Source organism: Zonotrichia leucophrys, chromosome 7, assembly GCF_028769735.1.
Source record: "Zonotrichia leucophrys gambelii isolate GWCS_2022_RI chromosome 7, RI_Zleu_2.0, whole genome shotgun sequence".
Lineage (NCBI taxonomy): Eukaryota > Metazoa > Chordata > Aves > Passeriformes > Passerellidae > Zonotrichia > Zonotrichia leucophrys.
Window position 1 is genome coordinate 10,028,104 of NC_088177.1, and position 18,681 is coordinate 10,046,784.

At 41.5% G+C, this 18,681-nt stretch overlaps 1 protein-coding gene across 31 annotated transcripts in view; it reads left to right on the forward strand.

Annotated features, from left to right (window-relative positions):
* The window catches only part of LRRFIP1 (LRR binding FLII interacting protein 1), a 108,901-nt gene that overhangs the window by 85,573 nt on the left and 4,647 nt on the right, over window positions 1-18,681 (forward strand). For 23 of the 31 annotated variants that reach the window (XM_064718669.1, XM_064718677.1, XM_064718668.1 and 20 more), the window contains 6 exons: window positions 3,158-3,328; window positions 4,218-4,310; window positions 4,785-4,877; window positions 5,990-6,082; window positions 6,554-6,695; window positions 8,319-16,759. In XM_064718669.1, coding sequence (XP_064574739.1) covers window positions 3,158-3,328; window positions 4,218-4,310; window positions 4,785-4,877; window positions 5,990-6,082; window positions 6,554-6,695; window positions 8,319-10,828 — 3,102 coding nt within the window. In that variant the 3' untranslated portion in view covers window positions 10,829-16,759. The other 8 variants (XM_064718699.1, XM_064718696.1, XM_064718700.1 and 5 more) reach the window with 4 other exon arrangements.

The following is an 18,681-nucleotide window of genomic DNA, read 5'->3' on the forward strand; positions in this document are numbered from 1 at the left end:
AGATGGGATCTCCGAGCCTGGAGCAGGGAATGGGAGGAGGGTGGGGATAACACAGAGGAGAGGGCCTGGCACAGAGGGTGATCAGCACTGAAAGGGACAGAGGAGAGGGCCTGGCACAGAGGGTGATCAGCACTGAAAGGGACAGAGGAGGGCTGGGATTGATGGAGCCTTTGAACCTGGGTCTGCACCTCGTCCTTAACACTGCAGATTCTGTTTTTTCCAGCCAAGAGAATCAGAATTAGCCCAACCCCCTGACCATGAAATCTGGTGGTGTGGTAAGGCCTCAGCTTAGGCTCAGAGCCCTTGAGGAGTGTGGGAGAGGTGTTGGGAGCAGCACCTTGAGCCCTGCTGGTCCCTGCCAGCTGCCCCCTGCCCTTAGGGCTGTCACTGACCTTTGTCACCTCCCTCAGGACATCTATGAGCTAAAGGACCAGATTCAGGATGTAGAAGGCAAATACATGCAGGGGCTGAAAGAGCTGAAGGTACTGAGTGCTGTGTGAACATTAACCCAGAGCTGCCCCTGCATGCTGTTCTCCTGGGAACTAAACTGGGTGCAGAGTGTCCCAATAACTGTGGCAGACTCTTCTGACTGGGGGGTTGTGGTGGGAAATGCTTCCAAGTGCTCCCTGAAAGGCTCCTGGTTGCTACTTGCACGTTGTCTTTGCTGGTTTGCATTGTTTTTCTAGCAAATTAAAATTATTTGGGGTTTTTCAATATAATTTCCTAATCCAGGAAACTATATAAAATATAAAATATATATAGCAAATTATAAAAAATATATAAAAATTATATAAATAAAATATATTAAAAAATATATATAAATAAAATGTATATAGCAAATATACTATATAATATAAATAGCAAATTATAAAATATATATATAAATAAAAATATATAAATAAAATACATATAAATAAAATATATATAAATAAAATGTATATACCAAATATACTATATAATATAGATAGCAAATTATAAAATATATATAAATGAAAATATATAAATAAAATATATGTAAATAAAAATATATATTAATAAATATATATATAAATAAAATGTATATAGCAAATATACTATATAAAATATATATAGCAAATTAAAATTATTTGGGTTTTTTTAATATAGTTTCCTAATCCAGGAAACTATATAAAATATAATATATATAGAGCAAATTATAAAATATATATAAATAAATATATAGAAATAAAAAAATGGTATATAGCAAATATGCTATATAATATATATAACAAATTATAAAATATATATAAATAAAAATATATAAATAAAATATATGTAAATAAAACATATAAATAAATATATATATAAATAAAATGTATATAGCAAATATACTATATAAAACATATATAGCAAATTAAAATTATTTGGGGTTTTTTGTATAGTTTCCTAATCCAGTACTGGGAGATGAACTAGAACTCATCTCCTACAGTACTAAAAACAAATATGAGTTTAGAACCTTGTCTGTTTTTATTTTTATAAGGCCATGTGAAGTGTCATTTTGGTTTCCCCTTAAAAAATTCTTGCAACAAAACTCCATTTATCAAAGCCACTTCATTTAACATGAAGAAGGAATTGTGAAGCTCTTGCTGCTTCCATGAAGCCATAAATACATTTTGCATAAACAAAATTTTATTTTGTTTATAAATACAACGTAAATATAACAACCAACTTGTACATCCATGTTCCACCCACCTCCTAAGTGAGCAGTGACACAAGCTGTGGCTTTTTGGGAAAGGCAAATAGATAAATTCAACATTTGCCAGCATTAATTGCTGATTGTGTCATCAGCTCAGTGCTGACAGATGAAGGTGTTGCCATTTTAAGTGAGTTTTATGAAAACAGCAGTAGTTAATCCTTTTTTTGGTTAAATTTTTGTTTTCTTTGTGGTCGCTGAATAGCAGATAAAGCAAAATAATCACACTGCATAGAAATGTTTCAATCCATGTCCCTTTAGGGGTGATTTGGACCTAAGCTGCACTGTTTGATGCTAAGACACCAAAACATGGCATGCTGAAGGAGTGGAGCAGAACTTCCTTAACTTCTTCCTTGCATATGCTTCCTTTCCAGCTCCTTTTTGAGCTTTCCAAATCCTGATGCCTTTCCTGTGCTTGCCATTTCTCATCTGGAGCTGGAAAGTGCCCCAAAACACAGTCAAACATTTGGAACTGGAGAAATTTCTATCCTAAAAGAAAAAAATATCTCATTTGTTAATAGAAATGCCAGTTAAACTGATTTAGATTTTGCCACTGTCATCCTTAGTTCTATTATCAGCTGGAAAAGGAAGTATATGAAATTCACCCCTACTTCAGCTGAAATAATTAAAATTACACAAGTTCCATGAGAAATTGTTTGATCTGTAAAAATGTTGACACGTGTGTCCTCCTTGTTTGCACATTTACACTCCTTTGTTTACATAACTCTTTGTTTATATAACTCTTTTATTTCTTTATGAAAATCAAGTAGTGCATAGTTTGCATAAATGAAAAATTATGCTAATCTTTATTTGTTGTTATAAATGTCTCAGTATCTTGTATTCAGGTCAAGCTGGCAGAAGGGGTTTTCAGGATTCTGGGAATTGTTTCTTAGAGAGTAAATTTGTAAAGAAGGGATGTAATATGGGAAATCACACATCAGATCACAAAAGCTGCACCTTTCTCTGTCACAGTGAATCCCGAGTCAGTATTGAGGATTCCCACATTGCAAGGATCTCTGAAATTACTGGCCGTCAAGCTGCCTGAATTTCAGGCTCAAATCATCCAAAGTGATTTTAATCAAGGCCAGTTCACCTTTAAAAATAAAAAAAACCCCAACTTGCCATCTTGAGCAGCAGCTTAGAGCTGCCAACGTGCAGGGGCAGGGGGAGGAGGGAGAAGGAGGGAGAGCAGGAAGGCAGGAGCTGCAGCAGCAGAGCTCAGGAAGCGCTGGATCCGTGCTGAGGTAAGGCTGCTTGCTTGGCAGCACAACCCTGATGGGGACTGGGCAGGTTTTCCTCACCTTGGGGCAGCTGGGAGCCTCCAGCACAGGATTTGTGCTGCTTTCCATAGGCAAATTTTGGTGCCTTATTTCCTCACTGAAGGTCTTGGTTGGCAAAGTGTCCTCCTCTATTTCTGGCTCTGACCGAGCTGCTTTTTCCCTGCAGGACTCTCTGGCTGAAGTTGAGGAGAAATACAAGAAGGCTATGGTGTCAAATGCTCAGCTGGACAATGAGAAAACCAATTTCATGTACCAGGTGGACACCCTGAAGGATGCACTCCTAGAGTTAGAGGAGCAGCTGGCAGAATCCAGGAGGCAATATGAAGAGAAAAGTAAAGTATGTAAAGAGCTCTGGCATGGGGAAAAAACAGGGAGAGATTTGGAGGGGGGGAGAGATCTTTGGGAGGAGGCAGCTAAATTATTATTCAATATTTTGCATTACTGGTTTAATTAGCATTAAGTGAAATACCAATTTGTTGTGTACTTGTGATCGTACAAATGAGAATTTTCCCTAAGCCATTTCTGAAGAAGGGGAGAAATGTTCTGGCTGGTAAAGGCTATATTGGTATTATCACACCTCCTTTTATATTCCATCTCCAAAGTAAATTCATGGGGTTTGTCCATAGGGACTTCTGGAGCAGTTTTGCACACAAAGGTGTCTCCAGGCAGCCTGTGGGAGGGTTGTGCAGTTCAGTGGTGGTTAAATGTTGAATTAAGTTTTACATTAATTCAGCAGCTGGCAGCGATTTGTTCTTAAATAATAAATCTGGGGCTTATGTTTTCAGAACTGTCTTCTTGTAGTTTGGGGCATTTCACTACACTCCACTTCAAAACACAGTTCCTGAAAGATACTGTGTGGTTTTTTTTCTTTTTATTTAAAAGTCCAGCTAACTTTCAGTTCATGGCCATGTGGGAAGAGTGGGTTAAATTGCCATCCATTCATCTGTGCAGTCTGAAGGACTGGAGTGTAAAAGCTCTTCAGCCTGCTGCTCAGCTTGTGAAATGGGCTAAATGATGTCTGCCACTTCTATATTTGGTGCAATAATAGCATCTTGGAAAAAGGACAAACTCGTTAAAAATTGCACTCTTGTGGGATTGTGATTAGAGGGATATTCATGAATTACATTGCAGTAAGCATTTTCTTTGTGTTTGGGCTTATTTTCCTCTTTTTGATGGGATGCTATTTTTGATTAATATTAATCTAGTGAATATTTTGTTATTCACAGGAATTTGAGAGGGAGAAACACGCTCATAGCATATTGCAGTTTCAGTTCATGGAAATCAAAGAGGCTTTGAAGCAGAGAGAAGAAATGCTTGCAGTAAGTAACTGGTTTTTTCTTTTAATGGCTTCTTTGATTGGTACATTCCCAAGCAGCAGTAGAGTGGAGAATGTGAGGCATGGAGAATTTTATTCCCTATTCAAGTTTCTCACCAGAAGAAATATTAGTGTTTCAGGCCAAACAGGTTCAGAGCTGACTAATGCAAATAGTACTTTCCTAAGTATTACCTTATTCTTCCTAAGTATTGCATTTTGGACAGCTGTTTGTGGAGATGCAGAGGAAAATAACAGAACTGGAAAATACAAGAACAGTAACTTGTTTTAAGTGATGTTGTGGATAACAAGATTGTCTTCAGGAGCACAGGTTCAGTTGGGATGTCAGGAACTGTGCATTGAAGTTACTCAATTACTTTAGCACCTGACTTTTTTCATTCTTTGGCATCACTGCAATCTTGGCCTTCCTTGTTAACCTGTTACCTGCTTTCTGTCTTCTTGTTTTGCTCCTGCCCCTCAGGAAATCCAACAGCTGCAACAGAAACAGCAGAGCTATGTCAGGGAAATTTCTGATCTCCAGGAGACAATAGAGTGGAAAGACAAAAAAATAGGGGTAGGACTTGTCAACTCCTCCAATGTGTTCAAAGTGACACTGATCCTGCTTTTGTAAAACCCCTCTGTAGTGCCTTTGCTTGCTGTGGCTGTCCTATGGTGTTGCCAGTGAAGTAGCAAATAGCAAGTGTTGTCTTTGGCCAGTAGTACCTTAAAATCCAAGGAAAACCTAGCAGCTGCTCTGCTTTCAAACCACGGGCAATTGATTTGCTGTGCTGCACCATTTGCATTTGCCATATGGGGAAAGGAAGTGCTATTTATAATGCAATTCCATCAGCACTGAGTTTTCTCTTGTTCGGATTCAATCTGCAGACTGAGCAGAAACTGGAGTGGGATAAAGAGGTAATGGAGCTATTTATAGGAGGTTGGGATGAAAGTCTCCCTTGCTTCTCATCCCTTCCCACCACCTCTTATCAAAGCCACATGGAAAGCCACTCTGGTTTTCTTTTGCAGCTGAACACTGAAAGGCTTCCTGAAGAAAGTAGGAGAAAGAAATCTGGCAGCTTGCCCATGTTTGTGATGTCCAATATTTTGTAGCAGCTTGAAACTGAAAATTGCCTAATTTTTTTTTAAATTGATCTATTTGTACTTAGATAGAAATACTGGGAGGGGGAAGTTCAGTAGCAAAATATGCATTTGCACATGGTGCATTCCAGACTAAGGATGGCTTAATGGCAGCTTTCAAATTAATTCAAATGTAAAATAAAAAGACTCCTGAAATCCAGTGGGCCTATTTCCATGCCCTTCCATTAACACGTGGGAATGACATGGAGTCCTCAGTGTGCATGCTGAAGCAGTGTGGGTTTGGATCAGCTTGTCTAGCAGATAAGAATAAAAAGTGGACCTTCATTTGAAGGGTCCCCAGTGAAGAATTGGGCTCTGAATGTCTTTGGCAGGAATTCTTGGTTACTGAGGAAGCTTTCTTGGATTTGAGGTTTCTCTCTCTGTATGCAAACTCAGTCCTATAATTTGTAAACTCAACCTTTTTCATCTGTGTCCCTTCCATCCCCTGAATATCTTAAATCTGCTCATTCTTGTCTACATTTGTTTTCATGGCCTTTACTTGTCTCCCTTCCTTTCTTCACATCTGCTCTGTCTGTGTTGGGAACTCAGGCACTAGAGAGGCAGAAAGATTTCTTTGATTCCATAAGGAGTGAGCGGGATGACCTTAGAGACGAAGTGCTTGTGCTGAAGGAGCAACTGAAGGTATGCAAGAGGAATAAAATAAATTTATATTCACCTGCTGACCCTTTTTCCCTGTACATTTGGGCAGAAATATTAGATCTAGCTCAGTAGCAGTAACTCAATTTTCATGTTGCCCATAAATTGCCATTTCAGGGATTTTCTATATGAAGTCCTTTCCCCTGCTATTGATTGTGAGTTCTCAGTGTAGACTGGAGTATAAAGAAGTTGTTTTTGTAGGAGTCACTTCTCTGAGGAACATCTTATGCAGCAGATTTATGTTAAAAATAATAAAAAAAAAGAGATGGGGTCACATGCTTTCTGTCAGAATGGCTGAACTGAGAACTGCAATATCTGTTCTCCTTCCTGACTCCCGGCCACGTTTAATGGAATGATTGAAACAATTGTTTATTCAGAGTATCTTGGACAAGAGCACTTGACAGTCCTTCCCTTGCTGAGCAGCAGGCTCTAAAGCTTTGCTTTTGCTTCCCACAGAAACATGGAATAATCCCAGACTCTGATGTAGCCACCAACGGGGACACATCAGACATCCTGGATAACGAAGGACACTTGGATTCTCCCCGAAGTGCCCCAGGCACCACTCAGGCATTAAAGACAGGAGGGGAGGGCATGCTAGGTAAGTGCTGTGTGTCCTCTCAGCCCCTGCTGCCTGTCTGTCCTTCATTCACCCACCTCTGCTTGGATGGGGCAGTTGTTAGTGGGACAATTAACAGCACGCAGCATGCTCCTTGTCCAGTCACTCCCTGTGCATTTCCCTGCTTCCTTCGTGTTGATTAGCACTCCCAAGTGTGTCCTGCAGCCTCCTCCAGCAGCAGACTTCACCTCCCCTGCAAGGTGACACAGGATGGGAATGCAAATAGGACATTACAGATAAGCAGCAGTCATTCACGTTGCCATTTACACTCTGAATTGGAAAATTGTCCCTGGATAATCCTGCTGCTGCTCAGTGTTTCTCAGCACATGCCTTAAATATTCAGGGAAAAAGGCATTTTAGTTTCCTATCAAGAGCTTGTATGTTGGTTCATTGATGTCCCTGAGAACTGTGTCTGCTTGAACAACAGTGCTGGGCTCTGCCAAAGCACACCAAAGGATAAATTCTTTGCTCTTGTGCTATTGAACACTTAAAATTAACACTTCTGTGTTTTTACTTGTTACATTGACACTTCAGTTACATCCTTTGAATTTGACAGCGTTAGGAAGGAGAAATCTGGTTGGCAAAACCTCTTTATGCTTTTATGTGTTGAACTTAGTAAAGAACTATTGTACTAGTGTAAGGAAATAAAGTAATATTTTTGCTTTGTTGGATTTTTTTTTTGTTCTAAATGAACATATTAATAAATAGCTGCAGGCAGCCAATTGTTGCAAGTGCAGGTTCTCTTGCTTTGAGCTTTTGGCTGCTTTTTCCTCACTCAGTTTCTGTGTGGAAACAATGTGGAACACCAAAAACCAAGGTAAGGGTGTATTTTTAAATGTAATATGTTTTCTACATCTCTTAATCCTGGGGTTTCTTTTTTCAGAATAGGTACAGCATAGACCCAAAAACTAACAACACTATTGTTTTAATATCTGTTGCTTTTAAATATAAATTGAAGGAAAAGTGTTACAACAAAAATAACCTTCAAAAAACCACAGAAGTCCCCACCCCTTTGGGTGGGTGAAATAAGGGGCTCAGGTTACCTGAGCTTTGATCTGTGCTGGGAGGTCTGAACAGCCAAACTATTCCCTTGCCAATCAGATTTTACATTCAGTGTCTGTCATCAGGCACTGATCATGCCTGTCTTGAGATTTTAAAAGCAAAATATTACTGAATATTCCTTCATGATTCCATTGTAATGGCATCAGACTCCTGCACGGATAGAGGGGTGTCAGGGTTAAGGCTGCAGAGAAAATTGCTGAGGAAGAGCAGTCCTTAGAGGTACATCTGCAGGTGTTGCTGTTAAATGGCACTGCTTCAACCAGCTGATCTCCTCTGCCAGAGCTGTCATCCCCACAGCCAGGAGCAAAAATCTCCTCCCTTACAAAACACGAGCCAGCACCTGAGAGTTCTTGCTTTGAGAGGGTGGTGGTGAGTTTCACTGATCAAACCCCCTGGATCCTTACTAATTCAATTGCTGCTTTGCCTCACAAAATTGGCAAAAGCTGATCTTTTATTAACCTGCTCTTATTCTGTCTTTCGGGTTTTGAGTGGGGAGGTAAGTGCTGTGGTGTGGCCCCCTCAACTTTCTCAATGGTCTTTTAGGCAAAGCCAAGGAAGTGGAGATGAAAAATGAGATTTTGGAGGATGTGGGGAAAAGAGAAATCTTGCAGAATACTGAGCATGAGGAACACAAAGAGGAGTCTGAGGAGGAAGTACAGACATTGCATGCTGCTGAAAACGCAAAGGCAGAACAAATGGTTGAAGAACGGCACGCCCTGCCTGCAGTGATGTTACCAGAGAGTAGGTTTGCAGAGCAAGCCCAAAGCCTCCCAGAACCTGTGTCAGGGAGCACTCCTTCAAACAGTGACAGTGACACAGATGGCTTGAGAAAGGTCACAGAGCCCAGGGGCACAGCAGCCCAGCAGCCTGAGAGTGCACAGGCTGAACACCATGACTTGAGTGCAAGGACAAATGAGATCCTGGAGCTGGGCTCTCTGCAAGGCCACCCGATTTTTGAGACTCCTCAGGAAATGTTCTGTGACTCAGGCACAGAGCAGCAGCTGGGAGAAGCTGCACCCAACCAGGAAGAGCAAGAGGATCTTGAAACCAGCCATGCCCTGAGTGATGATGAAATGGATGAAGGGTCTGACACCACAAGTGAGGGCAGTGAGTTGGTTTCCAACCAGGCAGGGCTACCTGAGGGAGCAGTGGCAGGCTTGCTTAGGGAAGAGGGAAATGTGGAGAGTTCCACTCCAGAGGAACCCCAGCACTCAGAAGAAAGTGCTGAAAACAAGGTTGCAAATGTCTTGGAGGAAAAGTTTGTTGACTGCACTGATGGGAGAAGTGATAAAACAGCAGGTGACAGAGCTGAAGAAGAAGATGAGGTTGGGAACACAGTTCAGGGTCAGATGAGGGAAGATGAGTCTGTGGCTTTGGAGGGGACAGAGCCATGTGAAAGGGATGTCCCAGCAGAGCCGCTTGGAAAGGAAGGTGGAGAACATCAGGTATTGATCCAACCAGATTCTTCACAGGACAGTGCTTCAGCATCCCCAGAGGAACCAGGTACACAAGGTAAAAGTGAAGAGGAAACTGCTACAGCTGAGAAGGATGGACAGAAGGAAGAGCTGATGGAAGAGCTGGAGGAGTGTTCAGGTTCTGCTGGAACAGGCAGGCAAGGTGTGGTGTCTGTGGAGGCAGCAGGCTCCATTCCTGAGGGAAAGGGAGGTGAGCTGCAGCAGGCACAGCCAGGAACAGAGGTTGGGGCGATCACTCAGGAAACCCATTCAGACCCAAGTCTTTTAGATGATAAAGTTAAGGAGTCAGAATTGGAAACAGGAGATGAGGCTGGCGAAGGACAGGAAAGTAGGACAGAATGGGTAGAAGATCTGAATCCAAAGGCAGAGGTTCAAACAAGTTGGGGTAGTGAAGAAACAGCAGAAGGTACAGAGGGAGAGAAAAATGTTCCTTCAGAGGGTGAAGAGCAGGAGGTGGTTCAACAAGTAGAAGGTGAATCTAAAGAGGAGTCAGGTGTAGGTGTTACTGTAACTACTGAAAACAAAGCCAGTAAAGAAACTCTGAAAGAAAACGAGCAAGAGGTAGAGCTTGCACACCACCCTGGTGGAGAATCTGCTTCTGAGGAAGGTGCAAATGATGCCCTGCAACAGAAACCTGTGCAGGATGAAAACATTGGTGAACAGGTTAAGTTGGAGGAAGGGGCAGATAATTCCCTGGCACAGAAACTTGTGCAGAACGAAAACATTGGCGAACAAGTTAAACTGGAGGAAGGTGCAAATAATTCCCTGCCCCAGGAAGCTGTGCAGGATGAAAAGATTAGTGAACAAGTTAAATTGGAGGAAGGTGTAAATGATTCCCTAGAACAGAAAGCTGTGCAGGATGAAAACACTAATGAACAGGTTAAATTGCAGGAAAGGGCAAATAATTCCCTGCCCCAGAAAGCTGTGCAGGATGAAAAGATTAGTGAACAAGTTAAACTGGAGGAAGGTGCAAATGATTCCCTGGAACAGAAAGCTGTGCAGGATGACATTAGTGAACAAGTGAAATTGGAGGAAGAAGTAAATGATTCCCTGCCACAGAAACCTGTGCTGGATGACATTAGTGAACAAGTGAAATTGGAGGACCAAGCAGAGGAAAGCCTGGAAGATGATGGTGATGCATTTGATTTTGATGAAGAGTCAAATCAAATACTAGAATCTGATGGAAAATGTGATGGAGAGAAAGCTGATGCACAGGGAGAAGAGGGTGATGGAGCAAATGGTGCTGTTGGAAAAACTGCCCACACAGACAAAGCTGGAGAGGGAAGAGACAAAATGGAAACCAAAGATGCCTTGACCAAAGGTGGTGAAGCCCTGCAGCATAAGAAAGATGAGCCTGAAGAAACAGGGTGCTTGCAAGGGGAAGCATTGGGGAAAGCTGATGAGGAGGAAGATGAAATCAAAGTATCAGATTCTAGTAAAGTGGGAAAATTCCAGGATCAAGATGTTTTGGAACAGGATTTGGAAAGTGCTTTCATTAAGAGGGCTGAAAGCAGGGAGGATCTGCAGGTTGGTAAAAGGAGTAAGGGCAGGTCCAGAGATGACTGTACAATCTCCTGAGCTCAGAATCTCAAACCTGCACGAGTTCCATGCTCTGTGAGCAGTCCCAGGACACAAACATGCACTTTGCACAAGACATCAGACCTTGGAATACTCTTAGAGCTTTGCCTTTGTAGGTAACTCAGCATAAAGCACGGATGTGGTAACGATGCAAGTTTTAAGTTATTCACTGTTGTATACCCACCACAAGAAATTGTGAGTGGGTTTGGTTTTGCTGTGTCTCAGGTGGAAAGCTTATCACCTGATGAGGAAGCTTCACAACTTGACTATTGAAATTATTTTATGCAATTAAAGTACCTCTAGTGTGGATAGCTGCTCCTGGGGAATTTCTATAGGAATTTTTTTATTCTAGCCTAGTTGATCAATATCATGAATGTATATTGGGCCTTTGTGAATTTATGCACATTATGCTTACTTGTACTTAGATCTACAACAAGTATATGAACTCTTGATGAAGGAACTCAGCAGATCAGCCATCACTGATGGTGAAACTTCTTTCAGAATGCTTAAAGCCTATGAACCAATCTCTTGATTTTTTTTTTAATATGAAGAAAAAAAGATCTTTTCATTCCACCTTGTGTGTATTTCTTATATGGTCACATTCCAAAATATAGTTCGATCACTGTGAATCTGCTTAGTCTGAGCACTTTGGAAAAGCAATACACAGTTTGGAGAAAGTGCAAGAAGCAGGTCTTAGTTTGATGAAAGGAATAAATATCTACATGTTTACTTCATTTAGGCACTTTGCACCACAATAGGCCTTTTACACCATGTCTCACATGGGGTTTTTATTTTTTTCCAGAGAAAGTGTCAATACACACTGTAATGTGTGCTTAGGTTTGCTATCAAGTACTGTCTAGATATGAATATATAAAAAATATCTATTTTTCCAAGAAGATTTTTGTTTAAAATTGCATTTGCTTGCTGCATTATATATATATTATTTTTTGCAAACTCTGATTCTGAAACAATGTTTTTATCTCTGAAACAAATCTTATCTCTTTCCTTCTGGAAAGAAGATAACTTTGCATGTCTTAACTCTTGCTGGATATCAGACCAAAGATGACTGTTGTTTTGTGTACTAGCCCCCTGGTGCCTTTTGGAAAAGCTGGGTTGCTTTGAATTGCTGGCATAAATTAAGCTTGTGGACTCCCTTGCTGTATTTCCTCTTGCATCTCTGCTAGTGCTTGGGAGGAAGAGCATGTTTTGCATATATAAATATTCATTTAAGTGTTAAGCAATGAATGTCCCAAGGGAATGCAGACCGAGGGGGGTGTGGGCTGTGGAAGGTTGTATTTGTGTTGATGTTACAAAGTTGTCCGAGCACAGACAGACTGCAAGATTTGAACTTGTATATCCAAATGTACTGCTGTATATAATTTAAATAAACATATTTTATACTTTAAAGCACCTGTCCAGAGCACTGTTTCTAAACCTGCACGAGGAGTTATTTAAACCTGTGTCATTTCAACACCATTTTTCTGCAGCTTTTGTTCAGTTTATTGCCTTGTGCCACGTAGCTACAGGAGCCATCTCCCTAGGACTGGGCAGCCTCGGGGTTTGAGCACCTTGAATATGTGATGGCACCTTAACTGTAGAGCTCTAACAGGTCTGTAACGCTGTAACTCCTTTCATGTGGCTTCTCTCCAACTTACAGCAGATGCACCGTGGTTCCTGTGAGTATTGGCAGTTGTTCCTAAGGGTTTGCACTAGATGCTAATCCAAAAAGTCATAGATCTTATAAGCATTTCTTATTAGCATGTAGCAGTGTTTATTTAAAGATTTAGCTCTGAGTAGTTCGTGTAATATTCTAAATAGTTCATTGAATAATAAATAAATTCAGTGAAAAGCGGTGTTTATTTAAAGATTTGGCTCTGCCATACTCTCAACAGTAATATATGGTTTAATGTTGGAAGTGGGTTTTAATTGTTTAATAGATTTCAACAGATCATTAAATGTTCTTACCTGGCTTCACCTCTACTGTGGATGGATCTATCAGAGTTAAATTAGGCATTATATCCTGTATTTCTTATGAGTGCATTTCTGATTTTAACTAGTTTTTCCACTTCAGAAAACACAGCGTCTTTAAGAGAATTCCTTTTTAAAGCCAAGTCACAGGAGCAGAAACACCTCCAGTCTTACCTGTCCAAGTACCAGCTTTGATCCCACTCCCAGTGTAACTGGGAGCAAGAACATGGAGAGGCTGTACAGAGTAGCTGCTGTGCCAGAAATCCATCCTGGAATGTTGAAAATGAGTGTGTGTGTGATCCAAGTACGAAACTTTTGTCTTCCGGAATAACCCCAAATGCTCACTGGGTTTTCTGGGCATCACCTAGTGGCACTTAAATGCTGTAGCCCAGGTTTGTGTATATCAGAGCTAGCCTGAAATGCTTTCAAAAGCAATATCTCAAGAAACTTACTTTGATAAAATAGGGGAATAAATTGTGAAAAGGTCTTAGTCAATATCTTCTTTACTATAGAGAAGAACAGTCCTCCTGTCCCCCTCAAAATCAGTACTGCAAGCCAGTGCTTCCAAATCCTGTGCTGTCCCTGGCAGTGCCCCTCTTCTGAGAAAGACAGAAAAGCATTTTCTTATCTTCCAAAATAAAGTGACAAATCTGGAGAGGGAGTGTGGTGGTGTTCACAGGACGAGGGAAGAGATGAGAATCTTGACTCCATGTTTCAGAAGGCCGATTTATTATTTTATGATATATATTATATTAAAAGAAATTTATATAGTAAAAGAATAGAAAAAAGGATTTCATCAGAAGGCTAGCAAGGAATAGAAAGGAATTGAATGACAATAAAATCTTGTGACTGACCAGAGAGTCCGAGACAGCTGGGCTGTGATTGGCCATTAATTAAAAACAACCACATGAGACCAATCACAGACCCACCTGTTGCATTCCACAGCAGCAGATAACCAATGTTTACATTTCATTTCTGAGGCCTCTCAGCTTCTCAGGAGGAAAATCCTAGCAAAAGGATTTTTCATAAAAGATGTCTGTGACAAGGGAGTTTTGCCCAAGCTGCTCTGAGAGCTGGATTCCTGCAGGCTGTTCTGAGTAGCTGCTTGGGGCTGGGATTCCATGGGATGTCTTTCCACTCTCCAAGAGCAGTTTATCCTTTTTATTTACATCAGGGTTTGTTACTTCCTGGGCCACACATCGTGTAAATCCTGCAGGTAAAACCAGCTGCTTCCCATCCCATGCTCCCCTCCAAGTGGAAAGAGCCATGGAGGCTCTGTGGCTGATTTGGGAATGTTTGGAGCAGCATCTGAGCGAGCAGTGCCTCGAGTCAGCTGCAGTGCCAAGGCAGTGAGATCAGTCCCTGCATGTGAAAGTGTGGCACAAGGCACTGGTCAGCACCATGCTCACCCTCTTGTGTCCTGCTCCCTCACAGGCCCCATCTCCTCCTCAGCCCTCTGTTAAACTCTGGTGTGGGAAGGCCATGAACTGGTGCAGTGAGTACCCTGGGAATCACCTTTCCAGAGTTAACTGAGGTGAATGGCACGCTCTCATTATTCACTGTGGTGTCTTTCTATGTGGAATAAGGATAATGACTGTTACAGATGAGAATTTTAATTAGCTGCTTCCTGTCCTGATTCAATAAGCTGTTCTTTCCTGCTCATCTGTTCTCAAGGTCCTCAGATTTGTTGGAAAAATATCTCCTAAATGCAAAATGAAGGTGACCCTGCAGAGCAAGTTTCTGTGTTAATGTGGGGGTTTAAGATAAGTGAAACCCAAGAGAACCTCATGTCTACAGGCAGAGAACTTTTCTTCTATATGAATGGCAATTTTAGCAAACTCATTTGTTCCCTGACTTGGTAAACCCTGCTGTCTGCATGTCCCAATGGGGTGCACAGATATCCATAATGAGGGCAGGGAGAACTGGAGGTGAACCAAACTTGAAGGTTCACCCCAAAATGCATCCTCTTTGCAGGAAAGGGGCTTTGGGGGAGCCAGTGTGCTTCCTCAGTGGAAGCTGGCACAGGTGTCCTTTCTTCAGGCAGGCAGGTTTCACCCCACAGCAGGGCTTGTGTTCATGAAAGTCACAACGACGTTGTTTTCAGATCAAAATTGTTACTTGGCCCTTTTGGAGTCAGTTGGTTTGGGCTAATTTTGAAGCAGCCTAAAGGTTTCCTGCTGCACCAGTCGTATTCTCTTCCCAGTCCTTGGAACTCCATTTCTCAGTCTTTGCCGGCCTCTAAATCCCAACACAATCTCTTGAGCCCAAGCTTCTCCAGCCTGTGTGCTGTTCTTGCTTTCTTCATTGACCTTTATGTTTCTGCCATATCTTCCATCTTTTGCAGAATTTGTCTTAAGTTTTCTTTCCTTCCCATATAGATCTGTGAAATTGTTTTATCATTTTAAAGGGTTTTATATTCGGAAATTTTGTTTGTGGGTGGTATTTACAAAATAATTTGGTTTGGGTTTTTTTTTTTATTTTCATATCAGTGCTCAGGTGTAGCAATGTTACAAATGGATGAAAAAAAAAGAATAGGACTTCAGGAAGTTCAAAATGAATCCATAGATCTGCTGAACTGAGATGTTATGCTAAGATCTGTGTTTGAGTATTGCATCAAAAGCCAAGGTAAAGATTTTATTCCATGCTCTGGAATGGGACTGTGTGGGGGTGTGTATTCCCAGCAGGGGAATGACATACCACACTAATGGACTCCTCATGTCTGCTGTACAGAGGGACTTCCATTGGGAGAACAGTTTTCACCATGATTTGACTCAATACAGACTTTTGGTTTCCTTTAAGTGCATGTGCTAACAAGAAAAATGGAGAACCACAAGACTTTGGCCTGTTCAGGAGTTGTCAACAAAGAAGAAATGGTATTTTTAAAGCTCTTAAAAATATTTAAGTCTGTCTATCAACAGAATTTGTGGGGTAAAAGCCCACCAGGTTCTTATGTGTAATTTACCTTGCTTTCCTAAAGTTTACAGAAAGATATTTCTCTTGAGTGACCTGTGGCTTTAAACCATTTAATCAGCAGGCCAGACCTCAGTTGTGGAGCTGAGCTCTGAACAGCCTGAGCTCTGCACTGCTGGCAAGGGAGGCCAGCTGAACAAACCTGCAGTGAGACCCAGCTGAGGTCAACAGATCCTCTCCTAATGAATGTATTTCCATGTGGTGTTGCAGTGTACTCCTGCCTGAGGTGTACCTGAACAAACTGAGCTTGTTAATTATTCATTTAGGTGGTAAGAAAATGTGCTTTCACATTTTGCAGCCCTTAATGGGGACAGAAAAAAATGAAGTGATTTGTTTGCTTGCTTTGTAGTTCTTTTTTCCAGCTGTCTCATTCTGTAGAGTGCACTTTATTAACGAAGGCTGCACATACCCACGTGCTGATCTGCAGCACTTCCAAGTCCAAATGTAGCACAACAGTTGGTGCAGGTTGTCCATTGGCTCTTGACGTTTGACCTGGAGAATTGACTCTGAAGAGAAAACAGAGTTTTACCAAACTGCTGCGTTCGAAACACAAATCATTTGATGAGCAAATGGTTTTTTTCTGGTCATAATATTGGGGCTAAAATGTCACTGCCATGTGAAAGAAGGGAAGAGTTAAAGTGCTGAGAATGTAATTGTAGGTGTTTACAGTATTGTCATTGTGTTAAACTGTCCAGACCTGTGAGATTTTTTGTTGCAGTTGTGCTTGACCCTAGAGTTCTTGCATGCTAACCTAACGTAGAAGATTAGCCTCTTTGCATGCAGCTGGCTGCTGCTACTGCTGGGACAAGCATGTTGTGTGAGAATGCCCTAAGTGCCCTGGCTGCAGCCCCCTGCCAGCCCTGCTGGGCCTCGTGTGTTGTGGTACGTGCCCTAACTCCCTATCAGTAGTCACTAACCTGAGCGGGCCAGCCTCGTGTCTCAGATGCGCTCCCGACGCGCCGCCGCTCGGTCAGCACTGAACTCTGCCTTTTCTCTTCCAGACAGGCTGAAAAGGCTCATTGATGAACGGGAGTCCTTGCTAGACCAGGTAACTACAGGGCAAGGGAGGGATTAAGGAAACAAAACCAGCCCAAACCCAACGTATAGATCAGCAGCACTGTGGTCTGGTTGCTCTTGCTGCCCACTCTGTTCTTCCTCCAAAACATTCCTCCCCTGTGTTAACTCAGGATACATGGTTCTCAGTAGTAGTCCTTCAATAGTCCTTGGCCATGGCTCAGAAATTGTAGAAGCAAATTTTCTCTCCAAGAGTAAGCCCTCCCCTCTGCTGGGTCTGTGGGTGAATGGGCCTTTTGGAAAGGTTTGGTGGAGGAACTGCAGATGGGTAAAGAGCAATTAAAGGAATTATTGCCATGGTATTCTGTGACGGCGTTCACAGGATCTGACTCCATGTTTCAGAAGGCTGATTTATTATTTTATTATATATATATTACATTAAAACTATACTAAAGGAATAAAAGAAGGGATTTCATCAGAAGGCTGGCTAAGAATAGAATAGAAAAGAATGATAACAAAGGTTTGTGGCTCGGATTCTCTGCTTGAGCCAGCTGAGTGTGATTGGCCATTAATTAGAAACATCCAACATGGGCCAATCACAGACCCACCTGTTGCATTCCACAGCAGCAGATAACCATTGTTTACATTTTGTTCCTGAGGCCTCTCAGCTTCTCAGGAGGAAAAATCCTAAGGGAAGGATTTTCCATAAAAGTTGTCTGCGACAGTATTCCAGAGTGGCTAAAAAGCTTATTCAAAAAAATCTTCAGCTGTCTGTTGACCTGCAGGACACTCTGTGCTTTCATTGATGCTCAGTGACCTTGGCCTTGAGACTGGCACGCAACCAAACACAGGTTTGGGAGTTTTTAAGAAAATAATGTTTTACATGGATGTGCCTGCAGAAGATTTATGGCTTTTCTAATAAACCAGTCATTTTTCACTGATTTTTTTGATCCTGAACTTGTACATAAGCACTGATGTGTAAAATACTGTGAGTCATTTGCCAAAATACTTTCTAGGATATTACAAAGGAACAGAATATTTTTTTGAATTTCTGTTTAAAGAATTCATAATTTGTTTTATAATACTGGAGTGAATTCAAGCCACAATTTCCCTTAGTGATTTTAATAACTGTTTTCTCTCCTTCAGATTAAAAAATTAAAGGGACAACTGGAAGAAAAGCAAAGGAATGCCAAGATGGAAAATACACAGTCTGAAGATGAAGTTCTGGAAAACGGGACAGATATGCACATAATTGACCTCCAAAGTGAGCTGTATTTTGGTTTTAAGAGAATTTTGTGCCCTGCATGTGAGTGAGAAAATGTATCAGTACAATAATAATCACATGGCTCTGAGTAAGAATGAGCCTTCAGTTCCAAGGGAGCTTTGCCCTTGGAGCAGCCATGCACCTCTGCAGAGGTGAGGGAATTAGGAGCCTTTGTTTAGGATTGCAGATGGAAATCTCTGTTATTGCTCCTCAGCAGAGCTGGGGGGAGTTCAGATTAATTCTGCCTTCAGAGTGGTTGGCAGGAGTCAGGCAGGACTGGGAATGGTGCCTCTCTGCTGGGCTCTTTCTGAGAGAACTCTCCTGCTGCCTCACATAGATCCTTGATGCATGGAAGTTTTAGCACAGACTTGTTAGAAACTGTTCACGCTTGTTCTGACATCTCTGATAAATCTGCGATTCTTTTAGGAGATGCCAACAGACAGATCAGTGATCTCAAATTTAAACTAGCAAAGTCTGAGCAAGAGATAACAGCATTGGAGCAGAATGTAAGTTTTTGGCTTGTTCTGTTTGTTCAGGCATGGTGAGAATACAAAGAGAAAGTGTGTTTTGATAAGTGATAAATGAAATTATGTTTACTGTGATTTTCCCTTCAAATAAGAAACGGGAGTGTTGGAGC